Raw genomic sequence first — 12,491 nt, 5'->3', positions numbered from 1 at the left:
AGTACCATCCCTTAATGAAAGAGCATTTATTATATAATTAGCAGGATATAGGTCATGTCGATACTGCAGTCAAGGCTTTTACAATCCTGACACAAAACATACCACGCCAATATTTTTCATTAAGATCTTTAATTGAACATACAATAAAAAAAATGACATTTTCTTTTAGATCTCATTGCATGGAGAAAAAAAAATACTAATCTGTTCCACAAGATGGAGAAAAGGGCTGCATTCAGTAAAGTCTGATGATGTTCTTGTTATAAACCCAGAAGCAGACCCTCCAAAGATTTGAATGAATGTACCATTCAAGTACAAAATAACTCCAGTACAACCGCACACTTTAAACAAGCAAAGGCTTGACAAAATCCTTAACCCTTAAGATTTAACAAATCAAAAAAGGACTCAAGGCTGCAATCAGAACAAAGCAGGAAATTCAAGGAAAACAGGACACTGCATTTGAGGCTTTGAAGGTTTAGCCTAACTAAAAATAACCAAATATAAAAAAGGGGGTCTTACACAGACAACCTGCTCAAAGTTACAGAAAAAAAAAAAAGCAATAAATCAGTTTTAGATGCTGATCACTGGTTCTATGTACATCAGGTCAAAAAGGGATCATAGTAGTCTGCCTACAATACAAGTTGTTCAAACATGAAATACAAACCCTTATTTTCTTGTAAATATGCAGTTCTGCAGAGCAAGGTCTTTCATCCTGTTGTGCATTTCAGAGGTTCGCAATGCAAAACCAAGACAGCCGATTCCTTGAAAAGCAAGTATTGAGACCGCAGATCAAAAAAGAAACCACTCCAATTCTGCATCCATATGCTACTTTTCTCCCACAACCATGCAGTAACAAATCATAACAGTTGTATCAAACAATGCTAATGAATGATGCAGACATTAGTGGTAGTGAACTGAATCAAACCAATAAGATCTGTGGCAAACTGGGATAATTAAATTAAAATAATTGACTTAATTTGCACTGAGCTACTAACAGCATTTCATTTTAACAGACTGGTGTAACAAGTAGAATTTTTGGAAGGCAGATTCAGGGGCCGAAGTGATTCCAAAAAATAGTCCTGCCACTGTGGTGCATCCTCAAATAAAACTGCATCTAAAATGTTTAAGACTAGTGCACTCTTGAAGGAGAAAAGTAGACAAATCAGGAAGCGTAAGTCAGTATGACAACACTGCTCATTATGTACAGCACAGGGCTCAGGCTCAACAAAGAGAACGCCTTTCTCTAATTCCACTAATCCCGCGAAGCTGATCTAGACCGTGAGCCAGATCTTGAGCGGGACTTTGAGCAGGAGCGTTTCTCCCTTGACTTGGACCGGCGGTCATCATCCTGTGGGGAAGGGGAGCGGGAGGCAGATTTGGCAGCACGCTCCTCCTTCCCGTTCTCTACTGGGGAAGCTGAACGACTGTGGGACTTCTTATCGCCGGACATCTCCTTGGAACGACTGCGAGAATCCCGTTCTGACTTTACCTTAGAGCGGCTCTCTGAACGGGACTTGGATTTTCGGTCGGCCGAACGGGATCGGGACTTGTGGGAGCGCGAATGAGATTTGGATTTGCGGGATCGAGAACGTGATTTGCGATTGCGAGACCGTGATTTGCTTTCTCCTGACTTGGAGCGAGACTTCCTTTCAGATCTGGAGCGGGAATGATGATGTCTCTTGTTGCTGCGGGAACGAGACCTGTAAGGAAAAAATGCTTATCAACTCAACGCCCATCACAGGATCCAATATACAGCTTGAAACATTTATTATTTATGCCAGTATTTTATTATCTATGTCAGTATTTTAAAATCATCTTATTCTTAATTTCTATAGATCATGCACATCCTCACCTGGAGTGGGATCTGGAGCGACTACGGGAGCTCCTGCTCCTGTGGCTTCTGCGGCTTCTGCTGCGGGAGCGGTGGCGACTACGAGACCTGAGGATGACAGGACAAAGCTTAAAAACAAACCTATAGCTAATTTTTCTGTGTTGTGATTTTGCCAGCAACAGCGGCAAATCTGAAGCTTGAAGAATTTCTTTAGTGCTGTAGTGTTCTTACCTGGAGCGGCTGCCAGAGTAAGATCTTCGTCTGCGAGGTCGATCCTCCACCAGACGAATCTTCCGCCCATTGATGTCTGTACCATCCAGCTTGTCCAGAGCCCTCTTCATGTCCGAGTGAGTACGGAACTCGATCACTCCCTCGTTGGTGCGTTCCTTATGGGCGTCTGCGTAGGTCACCTCCCCTGCCTGACGCATGAAGTCCTGGTGGATGCAGAAAAATGCAGAGCGAAATATAATAAACTAACCTGACAGTCTAGGTGGTGTTTATCATTGTGATGACCACAGTAAACCAAACTGAGGAAACTGCTCATGTTCAAACATGTACCTTGAGGTCCTGCCAACTGCAGCGGCTGGACAAGTTCTCCACTATGAGACGGTACTCAGTACGGACTGGAGGTCCATACTTATCCCTGCCAGAGCGGCTTCGGCTGCTGTAACCACTACCTTTAAAAACAACAGCACATGAAAAAAGTTAGAAACAACTAAAATGGCCAAGACACAAAGAACTACTGGCCTGGCTTATGAAATGAACACAAGGCAGTGACTTGCCAGATAAAAGTCCAAGGGGGTAAAAATTTGAACTTAATGTAAGGAGTCCCTCTGATCCCATTTTCAAACAAAGCTTCAGATAAGTGATCTACAAGCCACTGCATGGGCTCTTTAAAGTTTGTATTGTTCTGTATTTCGAAGTTGTTCTCTGCTGCAAAGAACACCACTGCATCTGTTTCCGGCAATACAAAGCCTATCTTACTTTTGTACATCACACTGTGATGCTTTGGCTGCATAAACAAATGGACAGTGATGTTCTTTCAAGACCTCTGAACCCTGTAACACAAACAGAAAGGAAGCATCCACAAAGGTTGCGGTCAAGGACACTGTTCAATCAAATTGAGAAAGAACGGTGTAGAGAAACACATACACCAGTCTTTTGATATTTTTTATTTGACCAGATGTCAGTCTGAAATTTTGTTGTTTACCAGTTTTTCCACTTACAACATTTCTTTTGATTGTAAGTTCTTTACTAGAGCCGATCCACTTATGTTTGCTGTCAACATAAAAACCAATGGCAATCCTCACCATCGCCCCTGGTCTATTGGCAAAAGGCTGCTGTCATCATGGCTTCCGGTTAGGTCAGCCAAGGATCAAGGGGGGGGCAAAGGTCACACACACATTGTAAGGTGAAAGCCAAGGCCAAACGGAACAGGCAGTCATCTTAGCCAGTCATCTTTAGCCTCAATGGACTCTCAGCCTCAGCCCGCAACTGGACTCTTTCAAATTGAAACATCAAGGACTTTTGTTAATGTTGAATATAAAAATATATATACCAAAGTTAAAAATACACATTTCACAAGAAAATGTTAGGCTAGTCTTAATGATTAAGCTAAAACTACACTAGCTAGGTTTGTGGTGATTAGCTTTCTTCTATGGTGCAAACATCAAATTTGGAAATTCACACCTTCAAAAACATCACTCACCAAATAACATAATTATCATCCAAGAGCACTTTGCAAACCGTGATAAGAAATCCCTGCTTTCAAGTTACCTTAGCTAATGCCAACTCTATAACCTAGACAGAGTTCTGCTGTTTGAGGGCTCTGACTTGCATTTTTTTGTTCATTCCCATTAATGAACCACAGACCAGTCAAGTGCGGCTCACAGGGGAGGAGCAAAAACCTGCAGGTCACCAACCCTTGATGGTTGAAATTCAGAACTGTTCAGCAGGATGAGACTGAGGGGAAAAAAGTTAAACTGGATTCCCTGAACAAGAAGAAGGTAGATAAGTCCTGGTTACATAGGAACTTCTCCATTTAGTTGTGCTAATACATACAGTAACAACTATAAATATACTATGAGTACAGTATCACTACTTATATTATTCTAACTGTACATGTCTGCATGCAATCTGAGGCATAAACGTGCAGTCACATAACGTATTAACATGGCATTTAAGGATTGGTTGGTTATGGACCGTGAAAGTGTACCTGACAAATAAGTCAATGTAAAAAGTCAAATATGTGTAAACTAAAGCTGTAAAGCCTATCAACAGCGACCGTATGAATCAACAAAACAGTTCTCTGTGCAGTCCACATCGACACCTCACCCCAAGGGGATGGGGAAGAGAGGGTATCTTGTAATAGACTGCACTTACTGCGCCCACCACCCCAGTAACCCCCACCGTAGCCATCTCGGTCTCGCCGCGGACCCCTGGCATGTTCGACGATCACACGCTCCCCGCACAGCTCTTTCCCGTTCAGCTCATATACGGCATCATCGGCATCCCGGTTATCCTCGAACTCCACGAATCCATACCTAAAGGGGAAATATTTAAGTTAAGTTTAAATATAAATCAATAACAACAAAAAAGTTTCAGTCATATTCAGTCAACATACTGTTCATTCGCTCTGAGCTAGCTGTAGGCTTAGCAGGGCCCGCTAGCTCCGCGCTATAACAAACACAAAGACGCCATGTTGGCCACGCGACATTGGCCACACGGGCAAGACCAAAGTTCAACAAACAAATAAAAATGTTATCTGTAATGGTAACCGTCCAGCAAAACAGCGAAAACTTTGCAAGTTGACGCGACGGTGGATATAAAAATACATTTGCTTTAAAACGTGAAATGTTCATATATCGGCACTGACGTCGTTAACACGAGAGGTTAACACCAGCGCTAAGACACGTTAGCAATCCAGCGAAAACTCACCCATTTTTTAAATCGATTTCCATGAGTTTCCCGTATCCGCTGAAAAATCTCTGAATGTCTTTTTCGCGGACATGGTAGCTCAGTCGTCCAATATAAACCCGAGGCATGTTTTTCACCAATCAATGTTGTTAACTTTAAGGACTGTTCTTCGACGAAAACAGCTATGGAGTAGGACGCTGCTGCAGTAGGAAATGGCCCTACTACTGAGATACTGACAGCGACTGCGCCAAAACCAGCCAATCACTGTGAAGTTAACGGTGGGAGATTTCCGCTACGGAACTTCAATTTAAAAGCTCCTGTCAGTTTTACCCGTTTTAACAAGCAATTTTTCTGCGAACGTGTTGTTTTAACTATTTTCCGATATTTTTATAAACTGAACAATCAATCTACTATGAATTTGACCAACAAATATAAACTAAAACAATTGAGGTGTTAAAACTAGACTTCCGCTCCAAGAACAAAACCATAAGGTGGAGAATGGAGCGCCCATCCAGCCGGTTCTATTTCTGTGGCGTTAACAAACTTGTGACAATCAATAAGGGTAATCAGTCACAGATATCAAGAGCAAACTGTCTCAAGTCGTTTTAGCTATGTTTTCACATACATTTTTGAAACTAAATATTCAGCAAGTCATGAGGTACACATATTTACAAGTTGTACTAGATCCAGAGATTCACCAGTTATTTTCTGTACAAAACAAACTGTGACAATATAAGTACAGAGAAAGCAGTAATGGAGAGAGAGAGAATATTTTATTTTTGTAAAAACCAGGTTTTAAAATGATTCCAGTCAGACTTTGTTATTCACTTTCTTTTCAAACCAGAACAGAACCAATATCATGTATCCAGTATCATTGGACTGAAACTCTTCATATCCTGGCTAGCTTGTGTTGCGAAGTTCTTGATTCACATTTGAAAATAATGACCTGTAAGAGGAGACCGACGCACCAGCTTAGAGGTCATTTTTGTATTGATCTGAACTTTTGAAGTCGAAGAAATAATTAAGTACACAACTGCTCATAAATGCCTCAATAGCACTCACACTTTACAATTTCAGTTTGTCTCAAACACAACCTCACTATTAAATTTGCCAGTGAGAAGGTGGTTTCCCCCTATTAATTTGACTTTGTGGTCATCTGCTATAAAACAATCAAAGGAGATCTGTGTTAGGTGCCTGTCACAGACTTGTTAACAGTGACGCATCTTTCTGTATGTATTCCAGCCTGATGACTTTGATTTTCATCCTTGATAAACTAGGGCTATAAATTCAGGACTGGCAGTTCTGTTATTTGGAGCCAGACCAGAAACAGAAACATAACCTTCAGTTTAAGCAAGGTTGAGCTCAAGAATAAAGAAGCGACCATGAGCCACACAGTTACAATTAACAAAGCAACTATGCTCTGTTACTGCAGATCAATTTAGCTTAACTACAATTTGGCTGGTTGCATGGCGAAATGGATTCCTTATTCAAAGAAATATTCATGTCTGGTGTATGGTTAATGGGAGAAAAATGAATGAGAAAGGATTCAAGCCATGTTAAATCAGAATTTTCTTGCAGGAACCAAGAATTACAGCAAATGGGGGAAAAAAACAACCTTGGAGACAGAGGGTTCATCAGCTAGACAACAAATGCATCCTACAGTGTATGTGGTACACATCATCTGCTTACAGTGCCCACAACCCCCTCTGTCAGCTTTAGATACTCTCTCACTCCCTGCCTGGTCAGGCCATGACACAACTAAACTGCCAAACCCTCCCGCAGTTCAATTCAGAGAGTCCTTTTAACAAATCAAGGTGGCGTCCAACCCCAGCTTCAGCCCTCCTTAGGGGAAAGGGGAGGCCGAGAGAGGATGGGGAGCCCAGTTTCGGTGGCCTTTAGTTGGCTTTGGCGCGGAGCTGCGCCCTCTTGCCCGTCACAGCCTGGAAGCCAGTCTTGATACTAGCAACAGAGCAGCGGGAGTGACACGTCTCACACTGCAGGAAATAGAGGCGAGTGTCTTTCTGCAGGATGGTCTCTGGGGAACGGCAGGTGTGACATGTCACATATTCCTCTGCAGGGGAGAAGACAGTTATTAGCAGTGCAGTATACTGAGGTGCTCACTGTATATTCCTTTAGATGTTATTTTGTTCTCAGTAGAGAAGTACAAGGTGACACAAAAGGCTTTGTACAACTTTATGACTTCTGCTTCTTCCAGAGGAGACTGGTGACTTTTAAATGCATTTTAATGTGAAATTTGAAGTGAAAACTTTGTGGGGGCTGTTACTTATGTTGTAATTATAGACTGATTTAGACAAGATGAATTCCACCAACTAAAAATGATTTCATAATATCTCATAGCCATCTCTGCCCCAGTTGCATTGAAGTGTCTATAAAAAGGTAATAAATCATTCTCGGACCAAAACTGAAATCAGACCCTGTGTGTATGGTGGAAAACAGATTGTTCATGCACAAAATTAAAGCATTAATTAAAAAAAATACAAATAATAGGTTTAATTCCCACTTACTGATATATCTTCTCAACACATTTTCTATCTGTTTCTGTTGAAATCTGCCTTTGATCACAAGCTGGTTGTTTCCATCTATGGAACCACTGATAACAGAAAAAAGGCACAAATCAAACTTTCATTAGAGTGTACACAGAGATGTTTCCTTTCAGTGGTGAACTATAAAAGCCGTACACTGCAAATAAAAGGACGTACCTTGTTCCCAGCTCAGCCAAAAGGAAAGCAAGGAGATGTTTAGGTTGACGATGCAACCTGTGATGAAGTATGAGAAGTCAGTTTGTAGATAACACAAGACCATTCATCATCATATATTACAAAAAGAGAACTGGGAGTTTGGCTTGAACCAGCTGAATTGGTTTTAGTCAAACGTTCTAAGTATCAAAGTGAAGTGAGATTAGGGGTGAGTGAACCAACAGTCTTATATCCTGGATGATCTTACTTTGACATGTGATCATATTTTTGTATTATTAAATGCTTTACTTAAAAAAAGGTAGTCTCACTAAGATCTGAATCTTTTCCAAGAGAGGCCTTTGTACAAAAATAACCAGTTGTATGCAGCATAGTATTTGAAACCAGTTTTTCCGAGTTCAGTGTGAACAAGAGATACAGCTTCAGTTAAAATGTCCTGTGACCTGACATTGTATGTGCTGTACTTTAATCTAGCAGACAGCAGAGGTAACAAGGCAGTTATGCAGTAGAGCCTAATGAATAAACAACATACAATACTGCTGCATTCCATTTGTGAAGGAGGGCCATCCCACCTTTTCATATAAAATATTGAGTCAAGAGGATTTGGGGTGGTTGGAAATGCATGCATATATACAGTATCACCATAATCAAGAGCAGATGAAATTGAAGATTGTAAAATGGGCTTTCGTCTAGCAGAAGAGAAACATGATATTAAAATTTAAAAGCTCAGACACTTCTTACCAGCCTATTGTTAGCAGTTAAACAGCTAGCTTGATAACTGCAGCTGGAGACAGCAGTCTGTTCTGCTCTGCAGCCTCCATGATCTTGGCATAGTGCCACCTATATCAGTACTACACCTGAGCAGAACAAGAACCATACCACCAGTTGCAGTCGAAGACGGTGGAGTTACAGTCTGTCTGCAGGACAAGAGACAGGCAGGCCAAAGAATAGTGGCGAGCAGACAGACATTCGAAAGAATAAGCGTGCATCAAAGATATGAATCACAACTTCCAATCAGGACTATCATAATAAAATCAGAGCAGAAACAGGATTTGTGAGTTGTGCCTTTGAGTTGAAGTGACAGGCTTTGAGTTCAGGCTACCATAAGCACAACTAGTCGTATGATCGCAAGTTCAACTAAATCTGTGGCCAGACTCGCAATTCAGATTGTGGATCGTGTTTCCACCTAAAAAGATTGTGACATAATCTTTTGGCCAGATCGACCAACCCTAACTGAGATTGACAAGAACCGTTTGGGAGGTCAGTGTGGAAGTTGGGAGGCTCACAGTTTGCAGATGTCTGTGAAGTTGACAAAAGAGGTTTTCTTGGTTCCCACTCGGACCACCTGAGGAGGCTTCATCACAAACTTCCTCTTCTCTCCAGCCACCATGTCTGGGTTCTTCTCCCTCATGATGTTGAAGACTCGGTTCAGGAGCTGAAAAAGAGATGCCAGAGTGTTACGCCAACTGAAGCTGATACCAGCAGAGTTTACATCAAGATAAGATCTTAAAGATGCTTTAATTCTTGACTTTTTTGTCTGTATGACCACAGGTTTTCATTCTCAAACATGGCAGATATCTGCATATGAAAGGGTAGAGGAAAGCATCAGGATTCCAGGAATATAAGAACCATGCTGATGAGCTGATGATTTCTAAGCTAATCTATTCACGATGAAAAGTGTATGTCACAGTCAGTCTTAAAATCATGTAATGTGAAAACTTCATAATGACATAACTTAGTGTGTGTGTGTGTGTTTACAGGTTGCCTACCTCGTCATAAGTGTAGTCTCTTTCTGAGCCAGCCCAGGCTGGTCCTGTGGAGGAGCTGAATGAGATTCCATCATTGTTCTTCCCCTCATCATCCTCCAGAGCTGGAAACACATCACACAAACATTATCACACGTACGTCTTTCTTTAGTTTGCTACATTAAAGAGGAGGTGACTTATTCTCACCGTCGTCCTTCTCCAATAGTTCTCCCTCATCAAAATCTACTTTCTTTGATTTTTTCTTTTTGGTAGGAAGCATCAAGTCCAGGTTGTCCTCCTCCAGTGCCTCTGTCTGTTCGCCTTCAATTTTTAGTTCCTGGTTTGGACCAATTAAAAGAAATTCAGCAAGGAGATAATGAGCACTAACTGCGTTTGAGGTTAAGACAAGAAAGGAAAGTGATGGGAAAGCAACAGTAAAAGTGGAATAGGCTGATGTAAGATGATTAGAAGGACAGAAATATGCAGACTACAAGTGACGAGACTAGAAAAAAAAAGAAAAAATGGTAGTCATTTAGCAGTCACTGACCTTTAATCCCTCCTCGATATCATTATCAAATACTTTCTTGGGTTTCTTCTTCTTTTTCTTCTGGTTGAAGAAGTTCAGATCGTTCAAGTCATCAGACGGCTCTAGAGAAGATTAAACAAACCCAGGTTAGCTCTACCTTAATGCATATTGGCAGAAGAGTAACATCCCTCAAGAAGAATATGCCCCGATACCGAGGCTTAAATGTGCACTTTCAGTGAGAACCATCTTTATTTTCACTCGAACCTTTCTTCCTGCCTTCATCGTCATCCAGATCTATCTCTTTGTCATCTCCAGCCTCTGGTTCTGCCTCCTTTGCCTCCACCTCTTTAGCCTCTTCTCCTCCCACCCCCTCTCCTCCGTCCTCATCCAGCATGAAGGGCTTCTTCTTCTTCTTCTTCTTCTTGGTCATGTTGGGATCAAAAATCATCTGCAGGAGGAAAAAACACTAAAGAAATTAAGTTTTATGATTGTTGACAAGATTACAAAATTATGGCCAGGATAGTTCAGCTGAGACGTGTTTGTTTTTCCCACGTGAAAAATACTTTATGATTCAATAACCTTGCAGACAATCGGATAACTCTTTACAGTTCCAGATGGCCGTCCACTTTTCTTCTAAGTTACCAGTGTTAACCTTAAACTGATATCTCTGGCTACTGTAGAAACACGGTCTCAGTGTCAATCAGTGGCTGAAATTTTTATCACTTGTTTAAATAGTGGTATAATTTTTAAGCTTCGCCTGTGTCACTGTATGTCATTTTCAGTGTGTTTCACAGTGGTCATTATGAGTCACAGGACATAAGATCTGACATACAACATCACCAGATGAGGCACAGGGAGAAGGACATCTGATTCTGTTATTTTCGCACATCAGGTCACCTCAGAGTCTATTATCACTCTTACACCATGGTCATCTGCCAGTGACATTATTATAAGTTTAGCTCATGGTTACTTTCACCAAATAAAGTCAACTTGTAAGATTAAATGAAACTGGAGTACTGTCACTATACCTTGTAGTATAATATATTTTATGCCCAACCAACCAAGTATCTAAAGCTGCAGCAACCACTTTACTTACTGAGTTGCAGAAAAGGTATCTGCAAAAATATTTTGCAGATCAGATTATTTCATGTTTACCACAAATGCCAAAAAAAAAAAAAAATTAATATTGTGTGATCATTAATTGAATATCTTATTGTTTTGGACTGCTTATCAGACAAGGATGGTAATCTGAACATGTCTACCTGGAACCATGAACACTAAATTAATCGATAATGAATGTGATCACACAGACACCAGCCAAACAATCAGAAACGAAAGTTTTAACGGTATGAATAGATAATGCAGAAGAGGTGATATGAGTAATATTATAATATTGTGATTCTCTTCCCGGGCTTACCGACTGCTGATATGTCAGGAAATAAACTAATTATTGCAACTGAATGACATGTACATCCCTTTCGTCGTTTGTCGTCGTATCCATATGAACCAATATTAGTTTGCGTTTGTTTAAAATTAGTTGCGCATATCGCTACATTGCAAATACAACGTTGAACTGATCTAAAACTGAAAGAAAACTAAATATCGCCACATTTACTCATAACAACGACAACCAGCAGTTAATTGTTTCTGTCAACACTCTGTTTCAGAGTAATGCCAGTAATATAGAATGAAAACGCTTAATTAAACCTTTGTCTTTTCGGTTTCTGGTTGAGAAAAATCAACCATAAGCGCAGCAGCTTATTTAACGGCCAGCTAACGTTAGCTCGCTAACTTCGGTTCTTCAATTTCAGTCACCCAGCGGCTGTGATAGAGCGGATTGGCGAACCACTACAAATATTAATGATTTACACGACGTGATAGATCGTGATACAGTGGTGTATTGGGAATTTTCTTGTTATTTTTGCTCGGTCGGGCGGTTGTTAGCTCGCCTGTAGCCATGTGAGAGGTGCTGCGGACAGGGAGGGGAGAAACAGCGCCCAGGCCCAAAGTCATCTTCAACATCCATCTGATCCAATCATTTACCGAAATTCACCCAAGAACTCTAAACACCGAAACAGACTACCCGTCAGACAAATCACAGCGACTCACCTCGTCTCCTGACATATTTGCAGGTTGAAAAGTGTCTGAAATCTGGCTACTTTTTGTCTCCCGATCAGTCCCACACCGCTGCGCCGAAAATTTCTTGCATCAGCGGTGGAGCTGCAGTACGCATGCGTGAAGTCGACAAATCCAGACGTGAAATTTCTGCGACGGCTTGCTCCAGTCGAGCACTGTTCAAGAGCAACGTTGCAGAACCAAAACCGTTACTAATTACTATCCATTGAGAGTCTGTAGATGTGTAATAGAACTGTTCCAGCAGTAATGTGTACGTGTTATATGTTTATTCTGGATAATCACAGTTATGCTGCTTCTTTCTGGTGATTTTACAGTATGTCCCTCCAAAAAGCAAAATTTAAAGCCCAATTTAAACCCTTCAGAGCAAGCCTGAACAGGGTCACCTGTTAGCATGTACAATATTACACAACTGGTTAGAGTTAAAAGTCTCATTGCGGTTTGAGAATTTACCAGTTAACATTGTCCTGAAATATGAAGATTAGTAATTGTCAAACACTATGAGTATCAAAAGGCAACACAAAAAAACTAAAAAAGCAGGACAAATATAGTTAGTTGTTTGATACAGGGCCTTAATATGAGTGGTTATGGTCTCATTACTTACGTTATAATTGTAGTGTATTTACAGG

General features: G+C 40.9%; 2 protein-coding genes across 3 annotated transcripts; both read right to left on the bottom strand.

Moving 5' to 3' along the window:
* Positions 1 to 112: 112 nt before the first annotated feature.
* LOC111670719 (uncharacterized) lies at positions 113 to 4,989 on the bottom strand. 2 transcript variants are annotated; one of them, XM_023427565.2, is made up of 6 exons: positions 4,766 to 4,989; positions 4,211 to 4,371; positions 2,387 to 2,505; positions 2,060 to 2,262; positions 1,850 to 1,936; positions 113 to 1,697 (listed from the first exon to the last, which is right to left on the bottom strand). In XM_023427565.2, exons 1-6 carry the CDS (start codon positions 4,870 to 4,872, stop codon positions 1,250 to 1,252), a joined length of 1,125 nt encoding a protein of 374 aa, XP_023283333.1. In that variant the 5' UTR covers positions 4,873 to 4,989; the 3' UTR covers positions 113 to 1,249. The 2 variants fall into 2 exon arrangements, with proteins under 2 accessions (XP_023283333.1, XP_023283334.1); XM_023427566.2 differs by having other exon boundaries at positions 4,238 to 4,371.
* A 509-nt stretch (positions 4,990 to 5,498) lies between these two features.
* On the bottom strand, positions 5,499 to 11,969 carry eif2s2 (eukaryotic translation initiation factor 2, subunit 2 beta). Its single transcript, XM_023427551.2, has 9 exons — positions 11,839 to 11,969; positions 9,994 to 10,177; positions 9,751 to 9,851; positions 9,411 to 9,540; positions 9,228 to 9,328; positions 8,745 to 8,893; positions 7,465 to 7,521; positions 7,270 to 7,355; positions 5,499 to 6,815 (listed from the first exon to the last, which is right to left on the bottom strand). Exons 1-9 carry the CDS (start codon positions 11,851 to 11,853, stop codon positions 6,640 to 6,642), a joined length of 999 nt encoding a protein of 332 aa, XP_023283319.1. The 5' UTR covers positions 11,854 to 11,969; the 3' UTR covers positions 5,499 to 6,639.
* Between the last annotated feature and the right edge of the window lie 522 nt (positions 11,970 to 12,491).

Source organism: Seriola lalandi, unplaced genomic scaffold, assembly GCF_002814215.2.
Source record: "Seriola lalandi dorsalis isolate HSWRI2012SDOR001 ecotype SW California unplaced genomic scaffold, Sedor1 jcf7180002054861, whole genome shotgun sequence".
NCBI lineage: Eukaryota > Metazoa > Chordata > Actinopteri > Carangiformes > Carangidae > Seriola > Seriola lalandi.
This window is presented reverse-complemented; position numbering and strand designations above follow the sequence as displayed.

Excerpts from the sequence above, each read along its gene's own strand:
- eif2s2 (XM_023427551.2), bottom strand. Across the intron at positions 9,852-9,993 it reads CGATGAAGGCAGGAAGAAAG|AGCCGTCTGATGACTTGAAC; the intron begins GTTCGAGTGAAA and ends AATCTTCTCTAG. Across the intron at positions 8,894-9,227 it reads GAGACTACACTTATGACGAG|CTCCTGAACCGAGTCTTCAA; the intron begins GTAGGCAACCTG and ends TCTCTTTTTCAG.
- LOC111670719 (XM_023427565.2), bottom strand. The coding sequence starts at position 4,872 with ATGCCTCGGGTTTATATTGGACGACTGAGCTACCATGTCCGCGAAAAA. Across the intron at positions 4,372-4,765 it reads GAAATCGATTTAAAAAATGG|GTATGGATTCGTGGAGTTCG; the intron begins GTGAGTTTTCGC and ends TTTCCCCTTTAG. Across the intron at positions 2,263-2,386 it reads GCAGTTGGCAGGACCTCAAG|GACTTCATGCGTCAGGCAGG; the intron begins GTACATGTTTGA and ends TGCATCCACCAG.